Source organism: Hypanus sabinus, chromosome 8, assembly GCF_030144855.1.
Source record: "Hypanus sabinus isolate sHypSab1 chromosome 8, sHypSab1.hap1, whole genome shotgun sequence".
Taxonomy (NCBI): domain Eukaryota; kingdom Metazoa; phylum Chordata; class Chondrichthyes; order Myliobatiformes; family Dasyatidae; genus Hypanus; species Hypanus sabinus.
The window spans coordinates 108,354,141-108,374,102 of NC_082713.1; the positions used below are offsets into that span (position 1 = coordinate 108,354,141).

General features: G+C 43.4%; 1 protein-coding gene across 2 annotated transcripts in view; it reads right to left on the reverse strand.

The window, feature by feature from the left end:
* Positions 1-1,719: 1,719 nt before the first annotated feature.
* The window catches only part of scyl2 (SCY1 like pseudokinase 2), an 89,228-nt gene continuing 70,985 nt past the window's right edge, over positions 1,720-19,962 (reverse strand). For both annotated transcript variants that reach the window (XM_059977560.1, XM_059977561.1), the window contains 5 exons: positions 14,889-14,989; positions 13,371-13,434; positions 5,982-6,080; positions 4,805-4,924; positions 1,720-3,211 (listed from right to left, as the gene is read on the reverse strand). In XM_059977560.1, coding sequence (XP_059833543.1) covers positions 2,495-3,211; positions 4,805-4,924; positions 5,982-6,080; positions 13,371-13,434; positions 14,889-14,989 — 1,101 coding nt within the window. In that variant the 3' untranslated portion in view covers positions 1,720-2,494. The remainder of the gene's footprint in view (positions 3,212-4,804; positions 4,925-5,981; positions 6,081-13,370; positions 13,435-14,888; positions 14,990-19,962) is intronic.

The following is a 19,962-nucleotide window of genomic DNA, read 5'->3' on the forward strand; positions in this document are numbered from 1 at the left end:
GCTAGAGTCCATTATTAAGGATGAAATAGTGGCATATTTAGATAGCATTGATAGGATTGGGCCGAGCCAGCATGGATTTACCAAGGGTAAATCATGCTTGACTAATCTGTTGGGAGTTTTTCGAGGATGTAACCAGGAAGTTAGACGGGGGAGATCCAGTGGATGTAGTGTACCTCGATTTTCAGAAGGCATTTGATAAGGTCCCACATAGAAGATTGGTGGGTAAAATCAAAGCTCAGGGCATCGGGGGGAAGACATTGACATGGATAGAAAACTGGTTGGCAGATAGAAAGCAAAGGGTAGCGGTGAATGGGTGTTTCTTGGAATGGCAGGTGGTGACTAGTGGGGTGCCACAGGGCTCAGTATTGGTACCACAGATGTTTACCATTTACGTTAACAATTTGGATGAAGGCATAAAAAATAACATCAGCAAATTTGCTGATGATACTAAGCTGGGTGGCAGTGTGACCTGATGAGGATGTTAGGAGAATTCAGGGTGACTTGGATAGGCTGGGTGAGTGGGCAGATACTTGGCAGATGGCGTTTAATGTGAATAAGTGTGAGGTTATCCACTTTGGGAGTAAGAACAGGAAGGCAGATTATTATCTGAACGGTGTAGAGTTGGGTAAGGGAGAAATACAAAGAGATCTAGGAGTCCTTGTTCAGCAGTCACTGAAGGTGAATGAGCAAGTGCAGCAGGCAGTGAAGAAGGCTAATGGAATGTTGGCCTTTATTACAAAGGGAATTGAGTACAAGAGCAAGGAAATCCTCTTGCATTTGTACAGAGCCCTGGTGAGACCACACCTGGAGTATTGTGTACAGTTTTGGTCTCCAGGGTTAAGGAAGGACATCCTGGCTGTAGAGGAAGTGCAGCGTAGATTCACGAGGTTAATTCCTGGGATGTCTGGACTGTCTTACGCAGAGAGGTTAGAGAGACTGGGCTTGTACACGCTGGAACTGAGGAGATTGAGAGGGGATCTGATTGAAACATATAAGATTACTAAGGGATTGGACATGATAGAGGCAGGAAATATGTTCCAGATGCTGGGAGAGTCCAGTACCAGAGGGCATGGTTTGAGAATAAGGGGTAGGTCATTTAAGAAAAACTTCTTCTCCCAGAGAGTTGTGGGGGAGTCTGGAATACACTGCCTCGGAAGGTAGTGGAGGCCAATTCTCTGGATGCTTTCAAGAAGGAACTAGATATGTATCTTATGGATAGGGGAATCAAGGGATATGGGGACAAGGCAGGAACCAGGTATTGATAGTAATTGATCAGCCATGATCTCAAAATGGTGGTGCAGGCTCGAAGGGGCGAATGGTCTACTTCTGCACCTATTGTCTATTAATGCCAAGGATGCTGCAATGTCAGTCTTACTCTGCATTCCCCTCCCACCCACGAGAAATCTGCATACACACAGCATGCTGGCTGGCTTTTCTTCATCTTTAATGTTAAAACATCTTAAGTTGCTTTTTTTCTCCTTAAATTAATCTGGTATTTTCACTTTCTAACTTCCAAAACTATACCAGCCTCTCCTGTTACAGTATAAAGTGATTTAAAGTTGCTGAACACTATACATATAATCTGAAATGGCGTAGAAGAATATTTCCTGTCTTTTTAAAGTAATTCAGCATTCAGCAAAACTGATTTACAATAACACCATGCCAGGACAAAGTATATTTTGAACTTTCGCAGAATTCATCACAAAGACTTAGCCAAAATATGCACACAATATATTTTATCATCAGCAAACCATTACAATCAAACAGAATACCTAAAAATGACCCGAAGACAATTTCAAGACACTCAAGTATCTTAGAACTAAAAAAAAGGAATGTTTCTTTGTTTAGTTACTTTGGAATTCAGTATCCATAAAGGCCATAATGCTAGTGTCAAGAGTATTCACATTGGGTCTGAACCGTGGCTTGGCTGATCAGAGATATTCCTGCGAATTTTAAGAATATGGTGGCTCATGTTTCTTCTTGCCGGATGAGGAGATGGAGAGATCAGATGGTTACTGTAAATTACCTCACTCTGTCCTCCAGGCAATGTAGGTTCACTTATCAGAAGCCAAGGTGGTAACATTAATATTACTGCCATTTCAACAGAAACTGTGGAACAAGACATGGAATAAATTACATTGCACAATATCACTGTTCATTAAGTAAGGCTCCAGAACTGGTCCCAGATAGGCAGCATCTCACTGGATGGAATTTAGAAGGTGGACAACCTCCTCACTGCAACACCCAGCTAAAGAACAACTTTAAGATCACCTATGACACATGGGATACGTTTTCGAAGCAGTTTGTGGCTTTTATTGCGTAAGGCCATGTGGGTTTCACAGCAGCAAAGAAAATGGAACAACTTCTGTATAAAAGCATAGAGTACCCAAATGGAACTGAAACATATTTAATTGGTCTCTGTCCAGGGGGGTGGGGTGAGGGGGGGGGGGGGAGGAGGATGAAGTAAAATGTTTGCAGCAAAGGTGGGAAATTACTAGCCGAACAAGTCCTTCAAGTCGTTATTGGCTGACGTGCTGGACGGCGTGGAGTTCGTGGGCAAGCCAGCCTGGGCGAAGTTCTGGGGCGACATGAATGGGTTGGCCGGTAGAGGGGTCACAGGGAATGCCGGCTGCCCCATGGCCCTTGGATGTGGCCCTCCCATTGGGCTGTTGGCAGCCGGAGAGCCCTGGGCAGGAACTAACTGGCTCAGCCACTGGTTTTGAGGTGCCGTGTGTATCTGCGACACCTGGGCCATCTGGTTCATGCTGACTTTGCTCTTCTGAGGGCCCAGCAGGTTGTCTAGAGCAGACATGTTCATGGCTTTGCTGGGCTGTGGTGCTGAAGCGCGCAAGGGTTGGCTCAAAGAACCCATGCCGGAAAAAGCTGGGAGACTGGCAGACGACGACACGGGCATCCAGCTCATGCTGGAGTTCCCTTGGGTGGCGAAGAAATTCTGCCCTGTGCTGCCCATCCCCATGGCGAAAGAGGACTGGAAAGGTGAGGTGGAACTGAAGACTCCCCCGTTGCTCGTGCCCCCTAAGGCATTGAGACTGGTGCTGGGTCTGGTGAACCCCACGGTGCTATTTGCTGGACCGGTGGCAGAAAAGCCGCTCGAAGAAGCAGTCTGTGTAGAGCCTGGCCTGGATGAGTTGATGGAGAACGAGTTCATGGACGTCATGTTTTCCAACAGACTGCTCGTCAGGTCTTTTGTCTGTAAACAGAAAATGGAACAGAGAAGCTCTGTGTTTAAATGGTCATTATCAGAAATCACTTCAAAACAGCATTATAGTTGTAAATTGCGTACAGTGTGCGTTAAATTAGATTTTCTTGGGAATGCTTATCTGATGTCCTGTGCCTATGATACTGCAAACCAGCTCTTCCCAGATACTGGTGATACCAATTAGGGCATTCAGTCCATCTGGGAAAAGTCCTTCCTTCCACTGAGAACATCTACAAGGAGCACTGCCCCAAGAAAGCAGCAGCCATCAACAAGGACCCTCATCATCTCGACCATGCTCTCTCCTTGCTACTACCATTGTGAAGGAGGCTCAGGGCTCTTAGGTGCCACACCACCAGGGACAGGAACATCTATTATCTCGCAACCATCAGGCTCCAAATTCCCGAACCAGTGTGAATAACTTCACTCGCTCAACACAGAACTGATTCCACAACTTACGGACTCACTTTCAAGGACTCAGCAACTCTAATTTGTCTTCTTTTGCACATTGCTTATTTGCCAGTCTGTTTATGAAGAGCTTTTCAGAATTTCTGTTGTATTCCTTTATTTTCTTGTAAATGCATGCAAGAAAATGAAAGCACGGCTGAAAGCACACACTACCAGGCTTAAGGACAGTTTCTGCCCCACAGTTATGAGACTATTGTCTTGTATGTTAAGATGGCATGAGATTAAGACCTTGACCTGACAACCTACCTTATTATGGCTTTTCACCTTACTGCCTGCCTGCATTGCACTTTTTCTGTAATCGTAACACTTTACTCTGTGCTCAGTTAGCGTTTTCCCTTGTACTACCTCAATGTACTGATGTGATGAAATGATCTGTATAGATGGCATGCAAAGCATTTTTTTACTGTAGCTCAGTACAACAGACAATAAGAAACCAAGTTACCAACATTTACTAAATGTCACCTTAAATCTTCTTCACTCCCTGAAGAACAGCATTTCCTTCCGCTTTATCCTCATAACTGAAGTCTCCCATCACTGCTATTCTAGTAAATCACCTCCTGTGGCCGTTACCCAGGTACAGTACATATCCAAACAAAAATTTCACAAGTCTGCTCCCAAAAGCTCCCAATAATCTCTGTTGGTCAATAATAATTGTTCATAGAACACAAACTTTACCCCACTTCTTATTAATTCCACATATTCCTTACACACATTTCCCTTCAATTTCTCCATGACATTAAGACTTTAAGACACAGGGACAGAATTAGCCCATTCAGACCATCATGTCTACTATGCCATGACATTCAGCTGATTTACTATTCCTTTCAATCCCATTCTTCAAGTTCACTTCAATTACTCCCAGCAGTTCTACATTTTATTTGGGAAGTGACAATAGGCCTGAAATCTATTTTCTCCTGTGACTAAATGACATTTACGATGCTTACAATGCTCACGTTTTATGCAGTGCTCCAAGAGTGGTAACTTGTGCTGTCAAAGTAAAACAAAAGAGGCAAATAAAAATCAGGGTGAATAATGCTAGAATTATAGGTTTGGTCTCCTCTGCCACAGCCACTGGCCCTAATGACTTCGTGGAGTTACACCAGCTCTGCAAAGATGTACCTGTGAGCTGGGAGCAGAAACCTTGACAGCTGTTGGGGCAAGCGGCTGCTGGTTGCGAAGTTTCTGAGCCTGTTCCTGCTCCTTAGCCAGACGCTGCTTTTCCTCCAACGTCAGAGAGGCCTAGTCATAGAAACAAAGTAGATGATTATTATACGGAGAGAAGGATGAGAGGTAGCATGATGGAGGTGTGCAAGATTATAAGAGGCTTAGAAAGTGGATAGCTAGCACCTATTGTTGTTGACTGCAGAATTCTGGGCTTTCAAAGGACTGAGGGTGTGGATTGTAAATACTGGTGGCTGTATTTTACTGATATTCTATATGTGCTTGTCACCTTGTATATGTGAGGAGTAGGCTTCAAGCCGCAGTGTCACCTGTTTACAGCTGCCAGGAGAGAGGCGACGGAGTTGGTACACTCCACCGGGGGCGGTGGGGAGTGGCATCCAGGCCAGAGTTGCTGCCTGCCCCCTACATGTTCACTCAGCAGAAGACAAATTCTACTGTGGTCGACTGTAGATTGATGGCTTGAGTTTGAACTTTTCTATTGCGTGGCTGTGATACCACAGGTGCTTGCTATATTACGATTGAAAATAAAGTGGAAATAATAAAGTGATCGGAAAGAGGAGAAATGTCATCAGTCATTGGAAAAGCGTTAGGCTACAGTCAGTCAACGATCGGAACAATTTTAAAGGATACAGTGATGATAACATTTGAGTAAGAAGATTGGGACCTAGCCTTTCGTCTCATGGAAGCAGGGATGGCAAAGTTAGAGGAGCAAGATCTTAATACAGAGAGGTTCACCAAAGTTCACCATACAGTTACCAAGGGCCTCAGCTGCTACAAGGCCATTTATGATGAGAAAAAGAAAAGCTCTGCATAGAAAGGTAAAATATATACTAAGGCAAACATTTGACTAACTGACGCTAAATAAGAACCCTATGTACCTGTTCCAACTTCCCTACAAATTCGACTTAAAAGACAGACTTAGGAACAGATCTCGTTCGTAACCCGAGGACTGCCTGTATCCAAAAGGTAGCACAGCCAACATCAGGACTATACTCACCCTGGATTAGTGACTCAAACCTAATGATTAGAAGCTACTGAGTGAGTTACTGTGGATGTCAGTCAGGACCACATTGAAGAATAGGAACAAGCCTAACGTCTGGTATAAAGCTCTCACCTTGACTTGCTTCTGTGGGTTGGAGGCCAAACCATTTTCCTTTCTGTTAGTTTTGGTGTGTGTTTGGTCCACACCAAAACCGGAGAAGATCTTGTCAATCTGTTTGACAAAGTAACAGGGAAAGTTAATGATAAGCACAGAACCGAAACACTGCAGCCGCAACACAGACAAAACGCTGGAGGAGCTCAGCAGATCAGGCAGCATCCATGGAAAAGAATAAACAGTAGACATTTTAGGCTAAGACCCTTCATTGGGACTGGAAAGGAAGGGGGAAGGTGCCAGAATAAAAAGACGGGGGAGAGGAAGGAAGACAAGCTAGAAAGTGAAGGTGAAGCCAGGTGGGTGGGGAAGGGGGAATGAGGTAAGAAGCTGGGAGATGATAGATGGAAAAGGCAAAGGGCAGGAGAAATGTAACAGATTCAGATTTATTGATCACATATACATCGAAACACAGCAAAATGTGTCATTTGTGTTAACAAACAACACACACAAGGATGTATTAAGGGCAACCCACAGATGTCACCACACATTCCACTGATAGCATTAATCCAGACATAAAAAAATCCTTCAGCTGAGCCCAGACACACACAAGAGTGCAGATGCTGTAATCTGAAGAGTTCCTCCAGCACTTTGTACGTTGCTCCAACAGTTTTCCTGATTCTTCCAATTTCAAAAACTTACCAATTAAAGCAGAGGAGACACATTTGCTCTCTAACTGTCCCTGCCATTTATTTGATCTTATCATCTTATTCAGTGATACAGCATGGAATAGGCCTTTCCGGCCCTTTAAACCACACTGCCCCAGCAGCCCCAGACAAACCCGATTAACTCTAACCTAATCATGGGACAATTTACAATGACCAATTAACCTACCCAGTACTGGTTGGACTTTGGGAGGAAACCAGTGCACCCAGGGAAATCCCACACATTTCATGGAAAGGACGTACACAGACATCTTACAGAACAGCACTGGAGTTGAACTCTGATCTGTGGAACGCCCCAAGCTGTAACAGCAACGCTCCTGTGGCATATCCCCTTTTCCAAAACTCTTTTTGATTTCTTAAAAACATTCTTTACATGGCTTGACATGATAATCTCTGCCTCAATGTCTCCTGAAATTCAAGCATTTCCCATTTGGTTGTCTTAAATCATTCTTGGAAATGTACTGGTACTACTTCACTGCTACTGCTTAAACCCAGCAAACTACTCTATTCACCAGAAAGACAGCTGTGGTTAAACCACCACCGCCTTCTCAATGACATGCAAGGAGGGCCAATAAATGCTGGCCTTCTCGACATTCTTCAAAACAATTGCAACAAAGGTTAAGCTGATGAGAAACACAGCAGATTCTGCAGGTGCTGGAAATTCAGAGAAACGTGCACAAAATGCTGTTGGAGTTCAGCGGGTCAGGCAGCATCTTTGGAAAGAAATGAACAGTCGCTGTTTCGGGCCAAGTCTCTTCATCAGGACTCTTGAAGAGTCTCAACCCAAAATGTTGTCTCTTTATTCCTTTTCTTAGTCACTGCTTGACCTGCTGAGCTCCTCCAGCACTCTGACTGTGTTGCTCTTAAGCTGATGAGGTTATGTTGATAACCTTATTCCCTCTAAAGGGCAGACAAGCTGCTTGGTGGTCATGCTGATAGATGCAAAATAAACTGCAAAATAGTGAAGACGCTGGAAAACTGGGAAAAAATGGAAAGCACTTGGCAGGTCAGGCAGTACCGACACAGGGAGAAGCAGTTAATGGCTCAGAGGCTGGAACAGTGGAACTGTGACAGTCTAGCACAAAAGCATAGTAGTTACATTACTATATTAACACCTTAGAGCACTGCATTAATGATCAAGGGACATTAACTAATAATCTGGAATTAGGAAGCTGGTGTCAAAAATTACTTAAAATCCTTCTGGTCCAATGACCTTCAGGAAAGCAAAACTGTGGTCTTGAACTATTCCATCCCTGAAGAGATGTCTGTTAATGTCACTCTTTCCAGGACCTCCAGCTGTACAAGACATCGAAAACTTCGACAACCTTAATGGTTAGAGTTACACAGCATGAAAACAGGCTCCTTAGCCTAACTCATCCATGCTGACTGTGCTGCCCAGTGAGCTAGTCCCATTTGCCCATGTCTGGCCCAAAGCTCTCGAACCTCTCCAAGTCACATATTTATCTAAATGGCTTTTAAATGTTGCTAGTGTGTCCATCTCAGCCGCCATTTCTGGCAGCTCATTCCAAATACATATTTGCCTTTTGTGTGAAGAAGCTGTCCCTGATGTCCTTTTTAAACTGCTCGTCTCAAATCTTAAACCTATGTCTTCTTGCTTTTACCCCATCCCTAGGAAAAGACTACGTTCTTTCACCTGGTCCATGACCCTCATGATACACCTCTATCAGAGCACCCCTCAATTTCCTGTGTTCCAGAGAATAAAGTTCTTGTCTTTGCAGCCTCTCCTTGTAACTCAATCCTACAAATGTAGGAAATTCCTGGTAAATCCTTTTGGCACACTTTCTAGTTTAGTAACATCTTTCCTCCTACAGGGTGGCCAGAACTATATACAGTGCAGCCTCACCAAAAACTTGTATAACCAATCTATTCTTTCATTAGCTGTCTATGCAAGATAATAATTTTCTCAGCTGCATAATCAAGACTGCCAAACAACATTTAAGGGCTACACTAAAATACCTGAATCTAGCTATTGTACAGGCTAATTGTTATCACTGGAATATTTTTTTTTAGTTGCAGCTAGTTCTTTGTAGATGTTCATGACGTTTTCAATCAGCCCTTCTTGTTTGTTTGTTCTCTGTTCATGTAACACAGCTGGAAACAACATGCTTCATGCCTTATTATTGACTTCTGAATCTCAATTACAAAAATTCTGAATTACAAAAAAATTACCAGGATCCAATAGTCCTCAACAGCTTTTTCCTAACTAATCTATCAAATCCATTCTGTCCATCAGGGGAAAGTTCTCCTCACTACTGAACAATCTACGAGGAGCAGTGCCAGAGGAGAGCAACATCCCTCATCAGACACCCCACCATCCAGGCCATGCTCTCTTCTCACTGCTACTATCAGGAAGAAGGTACAGGAGCCTCAAGACACACACCACCAGGTTGAGGAAGTTATTACCCCTCAAACATCAAGCTGTTGAACCAGAGGGGCAACTTCCCACAATCTACAGACTCACTTTCAAGCACCATATTCTCAATATTTATTGATTACTTATGTATTAATAATTATTATTTTGCTTGGATTTTTTTGTTGCTTCTTTGAATTTACTGTAAATGCAAGAAAATGAATCTCAGGGTAACATATATATGTACTTTGATAATAGATTTACTTTTAACTTTGAAATCATTCAAAATCCTTAAATCTCTCATTTAGCACCACCTCAATTTTTTTTTTACAAGGAAATAAATACCGGTCATTCTGTAATATATATAAATCTTTAGTATTTTAAGTGCACCTATTTCCTTCCGGCACTTGTCCTCTGACAATCGCTACTGATTATGGTGCCAAGAGTTAAAGGAGTGTCTATATACCGCTCCTCGCCTTTCATGTCTTACAACACTTGATGGTGCTGTTACTCCCCACTGGACAGTCAATACAGCTCACCTCACTTTGTAATAAATCAGGGTTTGCTTCAGTGGAGGGAAACAACAACAGAGAAGTCACTTTTGAGAGCGATGTACAGGAAACATTCATCACCTCACTGGGCAGACAGAACAGCACCACAGTTAATGGGAGGTTATCAAAAAGTTACATCAATAATCTTACAGGATTCTAATTGATACACCTACAAGAAAAATAAGAGGAACAAAGGTAGCCCAGGTGATAATCTCAGAGGTGAAGAGCTTATAGGTTGTTTCAGAACATGGAGCATAAAACAGCCCACAATGTTGAGCCAACGCTTTGAACCAATATGAGATCTAACTCACCCTTCCTTCCTATATGGCCTTCCATTTTGCTTCTCCATGTGCCAAAGAATCTCTTAAGTGTTCTGAATGTATCTGCCTTTATCACCTCCACCACCACCTTCAGCACATTCCACGTCCAATATCCTCCTATATTTACCATCAAACATATCCCTTTGTATTAGCTATTTACGCTTTGGGAAAAGTCCCTGGCTGTCTCTTATCATCTTGTACATCTCATCCTCTTACTCTACAAAAAGAAAAGCGCTAGCTTGCTCAATCTTTCCTGATAGGACATGCTTTCTAATCCAGACAATATCCTGGTAAATCTCCCCTGTACCTTCCACATCTTTCCTATAATAAGGCAACCAGAACTAAACACAATACTCCAAGAGTGGGTGAGCCAGAGTTTTATAGAGCTGCAACATTACTCACAACTCGAACTCAATCCTCCAACTAATGAAGGAAAAACAACACAGGCCTTCTTAACCACCCTATACTATGCTTTTCTGGATAACTTGTTAGAAGGACATATTCCAAAGCAAACTGGATCTGGTATTGTGTAACAAGTTAGATCTAATTAATAATCCCATCACTTCTTTCACAACCTCTTCCCAGTGATGCTGCCACGTCCTTGACTCTTAACTCAACTTCTCTCTGTTATTCACCTACTGTTACTTCATTACTGAGGACCTCTGGTCATCACTGTTGACCATGGATGCTGCGTCCTAGCTGTCTATGTGATACACAAGATAGTGCAGTACGATGTGGAGAACAAACTGTTGCCCATGCAGCAGGCTCCCCCTCTCCCCACAGCTGATGAATCCAACAGAACAGCAGAGACCGATACAGTTTGTCACCAGTGGCATTGCAGAAGTTGCCAGTCAGCATTGAACTCCATGCAGGACTGCCTTAGGGTTTGGATTTTTCCATGAGGTTTACTCCCACAGCCTTCCCAATGAGTGGGTATAGTTGCAAGGCAGAGGAGGTTTGAGATCAGAGTTTCCCTTCTCCTAAATGAGCTACCAACCACAGCTGACAAACCCCATTTGCCTGAAGAAACTGGTTTCAAGGCATCAGTAATCTGTCTTTGCCCCTTCTCCTATCAATAGAAATGGTTTCATCAAGCTTAGTAACTAAGACACGCATGAAGGCCAGGAGCTGGACTTAGTTGTCAGAGAGTATTTGAGATGCACACCATCGGGAGCATTTAATAGGTAGTGGGAGCTCATCCCCACTACGTCACCCAGCTATAACAGCCTTAAGCAACCGACTTTAGTATCACTATGTACATATACTGTTTATTGGTACATGACAGCAAGGAATTCCATCGCAGCCTAGTGTATAAAGCAATAAGATAACCTGAATATGAGTAGCCATACTGTATGTAAGTTTTTTCTTCAATTTTGAGGTGAGGCTTAAGTTTGCCAGGATTCATGATATTGATTCAAACACAATGAGTGGACTGGTCACCTGGTTTCTGCACAATATCCCAGAAAATAAGCAGGAAAAGATCATCATGGTCCTTGTGATCTGCTGAAACAGTGAGGCAGTGTCACATCCCATGACACATTTCCTATCCCTCTATCAGATCTACTTTGACTTAGCTGTCTCATGTGGAACCTGCTGCTACACTCAACTGGCACTGCCTCACATATTCAACTCCCTCCACTTAATGTAAATGGGCGCCTCAGTAGGGTAGCAATTTGCACAACACCATTATAGCTCAGAGCGTCAGAGTTCGGAGCTCAATCTTCTTGTCCTCTGTGAGGAAATTGTATGTCTTGCCCGTGGAATGCATGGGTTTTCTTTGAGTCCCACAGTCTAAAGCATCTATAGGTCAGTAGACTGTAAATTGTAAGTTGTCCCATGATTAAGCTAGGGTTAAATTGGGGGTTTGTGGCAGCACAGCTCAAAGGGCCAGAAGGGCTTATTCACTGTTGTATCTCTAAATAAATAAACAGACAAATAAGTAAATAAATAACACAGAAGTCCCTTTACACCCTCCTATGAAGAATGTTAGAGTTCACTAAGGCTGTTGCTCAAACAGACCTTGGGCTTGTCTCCCTTCCCTACAAACACCACTGCAAGCAGCTACAATATTATGGGGGAGATGTCACCTCAAATTTCCATTCAAACTTCAACCCTATTCTAAGTTCAAAGACGTGACATTGTAGCTGTAATAGATTCCACTGCTTTTTGTAAATACAAGAAATTCTGCCATTCCTTGGTTTCATCAACTGTGTGGAGAGAGGGAACTTGCTACATGGGCTACAACTTGCTCTCCATGTCGTACTGCCCAAGTTTGCGTAACTAGACTGCTAGGATGTGATATCCATGGTCAACACTGACCGACGGAGGTCTCAGACCAGAGACAAGAGATTTAGCAGAGCTGGAAAGATTAGATTAGGTTAATTTGTCACATGTACATTGAAACATACAGTGAAATGTGTTGACTGTGGCAATGACCAACACAGTTTGAGATGTGCTGGGGGCAGCATACTTCTGGCACCAACACAACATGCCCACAGTATGCCAATCCTAACCCATGCAGTACGCTTTTGGAATGTGGTAAGAAACTGGAGAACCTGGAGGAAAGCACACGGTCACGGGGGAAAATGTACCAAATCTTTACAGCTGTGGGAATTAAACCCCAATTACGGTCGCTGGTACTATAAAGAGTTATACTAACCACTACACTACCGTGTCACCCCGAAACTCTGTCCCAACCCATAATGCACTTAACCCAAGATGAAATGGACACACCTCCTTTCCCTACAACCTCTATTACAAAGGAGGAAACAGCTGCAATGAAATGGAGGTGACACTTCAGATTTCCATTCCAATTTCCAAGTGTGGTGACACTACTCATAACCTCAGCATCGTGAGAAAGATATCCACCGTTGGGTCAGGACTGAACGTGAGCCGATCCACCACATACTGCGTCAGTGTACACCCCACTGAGCATCCTTCACGTAGCAAAATGGCTCAATGTGCTTCCGAGGATAGGTGACAATCAAAAACTGACACATATTAAAACAAGAAGCAGGAGCAGTAATACACACAAAATACCGGAGGAACTCAGCAGGTCAGGCAGCATCTATGAAGAGGAATAAAGCCCTTCCTTTCCAGTCCAGATGAAGGGTTTTGACCTGAAACATCAACTGTTTATTCCCCTCCTTGGTTCTTCCAGCATTGTGTATGTTGCTGTGGATTTCCAACATCTGCAAAATCTCTTTTTTATGAGCAGAAGCAATGAGAAGCATTTTAAAGGGGGAGGTTCAGGAAGGGGGCTCAGAGGGCCAAAGCTTCTAACAAACAGGACATTAAAATCTGATAAACCACAAGAGGGCAGCTCTGTCAACAATATCATCAGCACATGGAAGAACCGATTTTAACTATAATTGGGAAGAGCCTGTTCGATAGAGAAAGTTGTACAACTGGTTGCACATTTCCCTTCTATTTACTAGTTTTACCTGATTGTCCTGACTTTCCTTCGACTCAGCAGCTTTGGATAACTGGCCAGGTAGATCCAGACTTCTAAAAGGAAAAAAAGGAACAATTTCATTACTGCTTTGACAAAGGGGAAATGTAATGCGCTGTAGTAGCAAACTGAAGACATTCCAGTGTGCTACGCGACCACCAACGCGTGGATGCCATCACACTGATAATGTAGGATAATGGCAGGCACTTGGGTTTCTCTATCTGTAGGAATTTGTTGTTCACAGGTTGATAATGATAGAAAATCAGCCTGCATTGCTGGTTCAATGACAAAATTGGGTGGCTCCTTGACAAACAAGTTACCCAAGGGGGAATGGCAGAAATGTGCAGGTTACATTTTGATCAGTCATAATCTTACTGAAGGGTGGAGAAGCTTTGAGACATCAATCGCCCTTCTCCTGCTAGTTTTTGTTCACAGGACAACAAAGTCTAACTTCAATAATTAAAAGGATTTGCACCCCAAAGACCAAAGCAGAATCCTAGCCTTCATGATTCAAGATTGTTCACTGTCATTCTTCAGTACACAAGTGATCTCCTTTATTCTTGTGTAATGAAAAATGATAATAAACAATCTTGAATGTTCTTATTCTTGTTTTAAAAAATACAATTAGCTGAGAACAAAAAGCAGTTTGATAAGCTTAGAATTATTCAGCATGAATGGGGACTATCCAGCACCCATCCACACTGTCGCTGTGAAAGTGTACTTCTTCCCAAGATCCCACCGTTCCCTTGTGGCCTTCACAGCGTTTCCACTTCATCTGGAACTTACTGTCCAGGAAGGCAGCGGAAGGAGAGTCACGTATGGCTTTCCAAAGGGAAGTGGAAAGGCTCTTTGTTATGTTTGGTAACTCCAAAATATAAAACTAATTGAAAGAAAAGCACAGAGCTGGGAAAAACTTGTGTACGTTTAGTTTTTACTTCAGTGAGGCACACCAATAAGATGTTGTGTTGCAGTGACATATGCCATTCACATATAACCCATAATAAATTATGTAACCAACAAAAAATAATGAAACATTACTCAAGTATTACTCAAATATTAAATACACAACACTCTTGACAAGAAAGAGTTAAAGGGCCACAGGGGAGGAAACAGGCTACTCAAAAGATGAAGAGTGGACGTAATGAACAAAATTTTTATGTCAGCTGCCTTGAAATTTAAACCACAAAATTTAAAACAAAACCCTATCCTTTCCACATCCTCCCACTCTTTCTATGTTTAGACAGTCAAAAGAAAAGCCTAACACGTAAGACTGCATTTTCTCCTTTCACTTTATTTCAAGAACATTAATGGTTTAACGATGGCAAAGATAATAGTGCAAGAAATTATGGAGTTTGGGGCCAAAAATTCAAACACAAGGTTCTTTGCGGATCTCTTTTCTCCTTCAGAGTCCCTGAAGCTCACAACCAATTACTTGTTGCTTGGTTCTTACACTGCAGGGTACAGTCACACTGCCGGCGGGCACACGGAATGTAATGCAAGCACTCTTTACCTCTGTTGTTCCTGCATGCTGTGCAGTTGTTCCAGTTTAGTCTTGTGTTCTCCCTCCAACTTACTTAACATTTCCTTGATCACTCCCATGAAGGAATTGAACTATAATCAGCAAAGAAGAACATAACATGTTCATTACTGAAAATCATATGAACCAACACACAAATCAGAAGACTCAGCAATCCTTCACCAACAGTTAGAAGTGGAGGCTGGTAAAAATATTGACTCGGGTTGGGCTCTAGTCAGGAAATTTGGTATGTCCCTGCCAACCCTTAACAATTTTTATTGATGCACCATAATAAAGCATACTTTCAAGATGCTTTGTGGCTTGTATGGCAATTGCTCTGCTCATGACCCCAAGAAACGGCAAAGAGATGTGGACAAAGTGCAGTGCAATATGGCAACCAGCCTGCTCGCTACAGATCTTGTCTACACCTCTTAGTAGAGCAGACAACATAATTAAAGACATCACCTAACCTAGATATTTGCTCTTCTCCCCCTCTCCCACTGGGCAGAAGATACAAAAGCCTAAAAGCACCAACCACCAGGCTCAAGGACAGCTGCTGTTTTAAGATAATTGAATGGTTCCCTACTACAATCCACAGTCCTGACCTCACAATCCACCTTGTTATGATCTTGCAGCTTATTGTCTGCACTTTCCCTATAGCTTGTACTGCCTCAATGTACTGTGTAATGATACGACCAGACAAGCTTTCTACTGTATCTCAGTACATTTGGCAGTAATAAAACATATAACTAATAAGGTATTGAACCTGCTGGATATGCAAGGTTACCAAACATACATCTTCATTATCGGCACTTGAATAGCAGAAAGTCAGAGACCAGGAGCGAGAGAAGAGGCGACTCACTCAGGTAGGTGAGCGGGAATTAAAAAGCAGTGCTTCACGGGAGCTTTGGCATTTGAACAGCAGCCAGTCAGACATTGGGATTCATTAGCAAGTGTAACTAAAATAAGGCAGGGGCAAGTGGAGTGGTGTTTGTTGGAGTGGACAGTGTTAAGAGTGGGAATTTTGAGGCTTTAGCTCTTCGAGGCTTCAGTGAGAGAAGGCAAAAAGCTGTAGTTGATTTTTTTTCAGCTTTTTGTTTCCTTCTTTTCATTGTACAGTTAGAGCAGTTGGGATGCCAGGCAGGATAGCGGAATGCTCCTCTTGTAGGATGGGGAAAGGCAGGGAGGCAGGGAAACCTCCAGTGTCCCGGACAACATCACCTGCAAAAAGTGCATCCAGATGCAACTTCTAACAATCCACGTTAAGGAGTTGGAGCTGGAAATGGATGAACTCTGATCATTCGGGAGGCTGACAGGGTGTTTGACAGGATATAACCTGGAGAGAAGTTGTTATACCTAAGATGCAGAACACAGGAAACTGGGTAAAAGGAATTAAATGGCCAGTGTAGAGTACCCCTCTGGCCACCCCCCTCAACAACATGTATAGCACTTTGGATACTGTTGGAGGTTGGGGGAGGGGAATGACCTAGCAGAGGAAAGTCACAACAGTTGGGTCTCTGACACTGAGTCTGGCTTTGTGGCTTAGAAGGGAAGGGGGAGAAGAGGTGAGCCATGCTGATAGGGATTCGATAGTTAGGGGAATAGAAAGGAGGTTCAGTGGGTGAGAATGAGATTCCCAGATGGCATGTTGCCTTCCAGGTGCCAGGGTCCAGGAATCTCAGATCAAGTCCTCAGCATTCTTAAATGGGAGTGTAAGCAGCCAAATACCGTGGTCCACGTCTCAATGACATAGGTAGGAAGAGGAACAAGGTTCTGCAAAATGGGTTCAGGGATTTGGGTGCTAACTTAAAGGACAGGACAACTAGGGTTGTGATCTCAGTACTGCAACCTGTGCCACATGCTGGTGGGGCCAGAAAAAGGAAGATCTTACAGTTTAACACATGGCTAAGCAGTTGGTGTAGGAGGGAGGGCTTCAGGTTTTTGGATCACTGGTTTTTCTTCCAGGGAAGGTAGGACTTGTACAGCAGAGTCAGTTTGCACCTAAACTGGAGGGGGACTAATATCCTCTTGGGAAGGTTTGCACAGGGAGGGATTTAAAATAGAGTTGCAGGGCGATGGGGTCCAGAGTGCCAGAACAAGGAGTACAGTGGATGTGGAAAGAGATGTTGTTAAGACCTCAAAGTCAGGAAGCAAAAGATTGAGCATGGTGGAACCATGAGTTCCACATGAGTTGTGTATACTTCAAAGCAAGAAGTATTGTAGGAAAGGCAGATGAACTTAAGAGCATGGACTAACAAATGGAATTATGATATTGTGCAGAAAATCTGCAGATGTTGGAAATTTGAGCAACACACACAAAACAGGAAGGAACTCAGCAGGCCAGGCAGCATCTATGGAAAAGAGTAAGCAGTACAAATTTCAGGCTGAGACCCTTCATCAGAACTGGAAAAAATGATGAGAAGTTACAGCAAGAAGGTTGGGGGGAGGGGAGAAAGAAGTACAAGGTGGTGAGTGATAGGTGAAACCGGGAGAGGGGGAGAGATGAAGTAAAGAGCTGGGAAACTGATAGGTAAAAGAGATAAAGAACTGGAAAAGGGAGAATCTGATAGGAGAGGGTAGAAGACCAGGGAAAAAAGGGAAGGGGAGGAGCACCAGAGGGAGATGATGGGCAGGTAAAGAGATAAGGTGACAGAGAGAAACAGGAATGGGGAATAGTGAAGTGTGGGGCGGGGGGGTGACAATTACTGGAAGTTCATGAAATCAATGTTCATACCATCAGGTTGGAGGCTACACAGATGGAACATAAGGTGTTGCTCCTCCAAACTGAATGTGGTCTCATCATGACAGTAGAGGAGACCACAGATTGACATGTTGGAATGGGAGTAGGAAGTAGAATTGAAATGGGTGGCCACTGGGAGATGCTACTCTTTCTGGCGGACAGAACATAGGTGCTCAGCGAAGCTGCTTTCCAATTTATGTTGGGTCTCATCGATATACAAGGGGCCACACCGGGAGCACTGGGTGTAGTAGATGAGCCCACAGGCTCACTGGTGAAGTGTTGCCTTACCCGGAAGAACTGTTTGTGGCCCTGGATGATAATGAGGGAGATCGGTGGGGAAGGATGAATGGACAAGGGAGTCACATAGGGAGCGATCCTTGTGGAAAGCAGTAAGTTGGGGGGGTTTGGAGAGAAAGATGTGTTTGGTGCTGGGATCCTGCTGGAGGCGGCGAAGGTTACGGAGAATTATGCACTGGACGTGGAGGTTACTGGGGTAATAGAGGAGGACAAGAGAACCCTGTCCCTGGTGGGGTGAGGGCAGGTGTGCGTGAAATGGAAGAGAATGCAGGTGGGAGAAGGGGGATGGCATGTTGTGGAGGAGGTATATTCCAGGTAGCTGTGAGGTTCAGTGGGTTTGTAAGAGATACCAGTAGATAAAATTGTGTCTACAGGTAGAGACAGAGAGGAGAGAGAGGCGTGAAAAATGGACCAGATAATTTTGAGGGCAGTGTGGAAGCTGGAGGCAAAGTTAAAGAAATTGTCAAGCTCAATTTCCAGGGGGATAAAACAGAGTCAAGGTATGCTGATATAAGTTCTGTGGAGCAGGAACAAGCAGAAACAATGGGTCTACCTGCTGAAGCAGGTTTGTGGATCTTGGGTAGGAGGTAGAAATGGGAAACGCCGAGTAAGGGGACTATGAGGTTGGTGGAGAGGATGGGGGATCACCAGTGTTGATTAGGTCAGTGATGGTGTGGGTGACAATAGCCTGGTGCTCCTTAGTGGGGTCCTGCTTGAGGGGTAAGAGGAGATGTCTGAGAGTTGTCGTCTGCCCTCAGCAACATAGAGACTGAGCACTGTAAACTGGTGATCCAGTTAATCACATTATCATCCAGATCATCCAAATTTACGGGTGAAACCAAGATTGGGGATGTAGTATACAGCGAGGAAGTCTATCAAAACTTGTAGGAGAATCTGGACTAGCCAGAAAAATGGGCTGAAAAAATTGCAGATGGAATTTAATACAGACAACCGTGAAGAGCCGTACCCTGAAAGGACAACCAGGGTAGGCCTTACACAGTTAGCAGCAGGGCACTGAGGAGTGAGATGCAACAAAGTAATTTAGGAATGCAGGTCCATAATTCATTGAAAGTGGTGGCACAGGTAGGTAGGGCTGTTAATAAAGCTTTAGGCACATTGGCCTTCATAAATCAAAGTACTGAGTGCAGGAGCTGGGATGTTATGTTGAAATTGTATAAGATGTTGGTGAGGCCTCATTTGGAGTATTGTGTGCAGTTTTGGTCACCTACCCACAGGAAAGATGTAATTATGGTTGAAAGAGTACAGAGAAGATTTACAAGGATGTTGCCATGACTAGACGACCTAAGTTATAAGGAAAGATTGAATAGGTTAGGATTTTATTGATTGGAACATATAAGATTGAGGTATACAAAATTATGAGGGTATAGATAGGGTAAACGCAAGCAGACTTTTTCCACTTAGGTTGAGTGAAACTACAACTAGAATTCATGGGTCAAGGGTGAAAAGTGAAATGTTTAAGGGCAACATGAGGGGACATTTCTTCATTCAGACAGTGTAAGATGTGGAATGAGCTGTCAGTACAAGTAGTGCATACGAGCTTGATTTCAAGATTCAAGAGAGGTTTGGATAGATACATGGATGGGAGGGGCATGGAGGGCAATGGTCTCTGGACATGGCAGTTTAAAGGATTCAGTAGAGACTGGATGGGCCAAAGGGCCTGTTTCTGTGCTGTAGTTTTCAGTGACTCTATTAAAGTGTGTAGCAATATTGAATTACAGAAACAGGCCCTTCAGCCCATCTACACTAATTACATTTGCCCGCATTCAATCTAAATCCTTCTATGTCTTGTTTATTTAAGTATCTGTTTCAGTGCCTTGAGATTGTACCTGACTCCACTTCTCCTCTGGTAGATATCCACACACAATGTTTATAAATAAAACTTAGCTTTCAAATTCCCTTCAAACTTTCTAAGTCTCAGGTTAATCTATACCTTCCTACTTTTGACATCACTATGGTGGGAAACAGATTATACCCATTTGCCCTCTCTGAAGCAGGGTTAATGGCAGGATT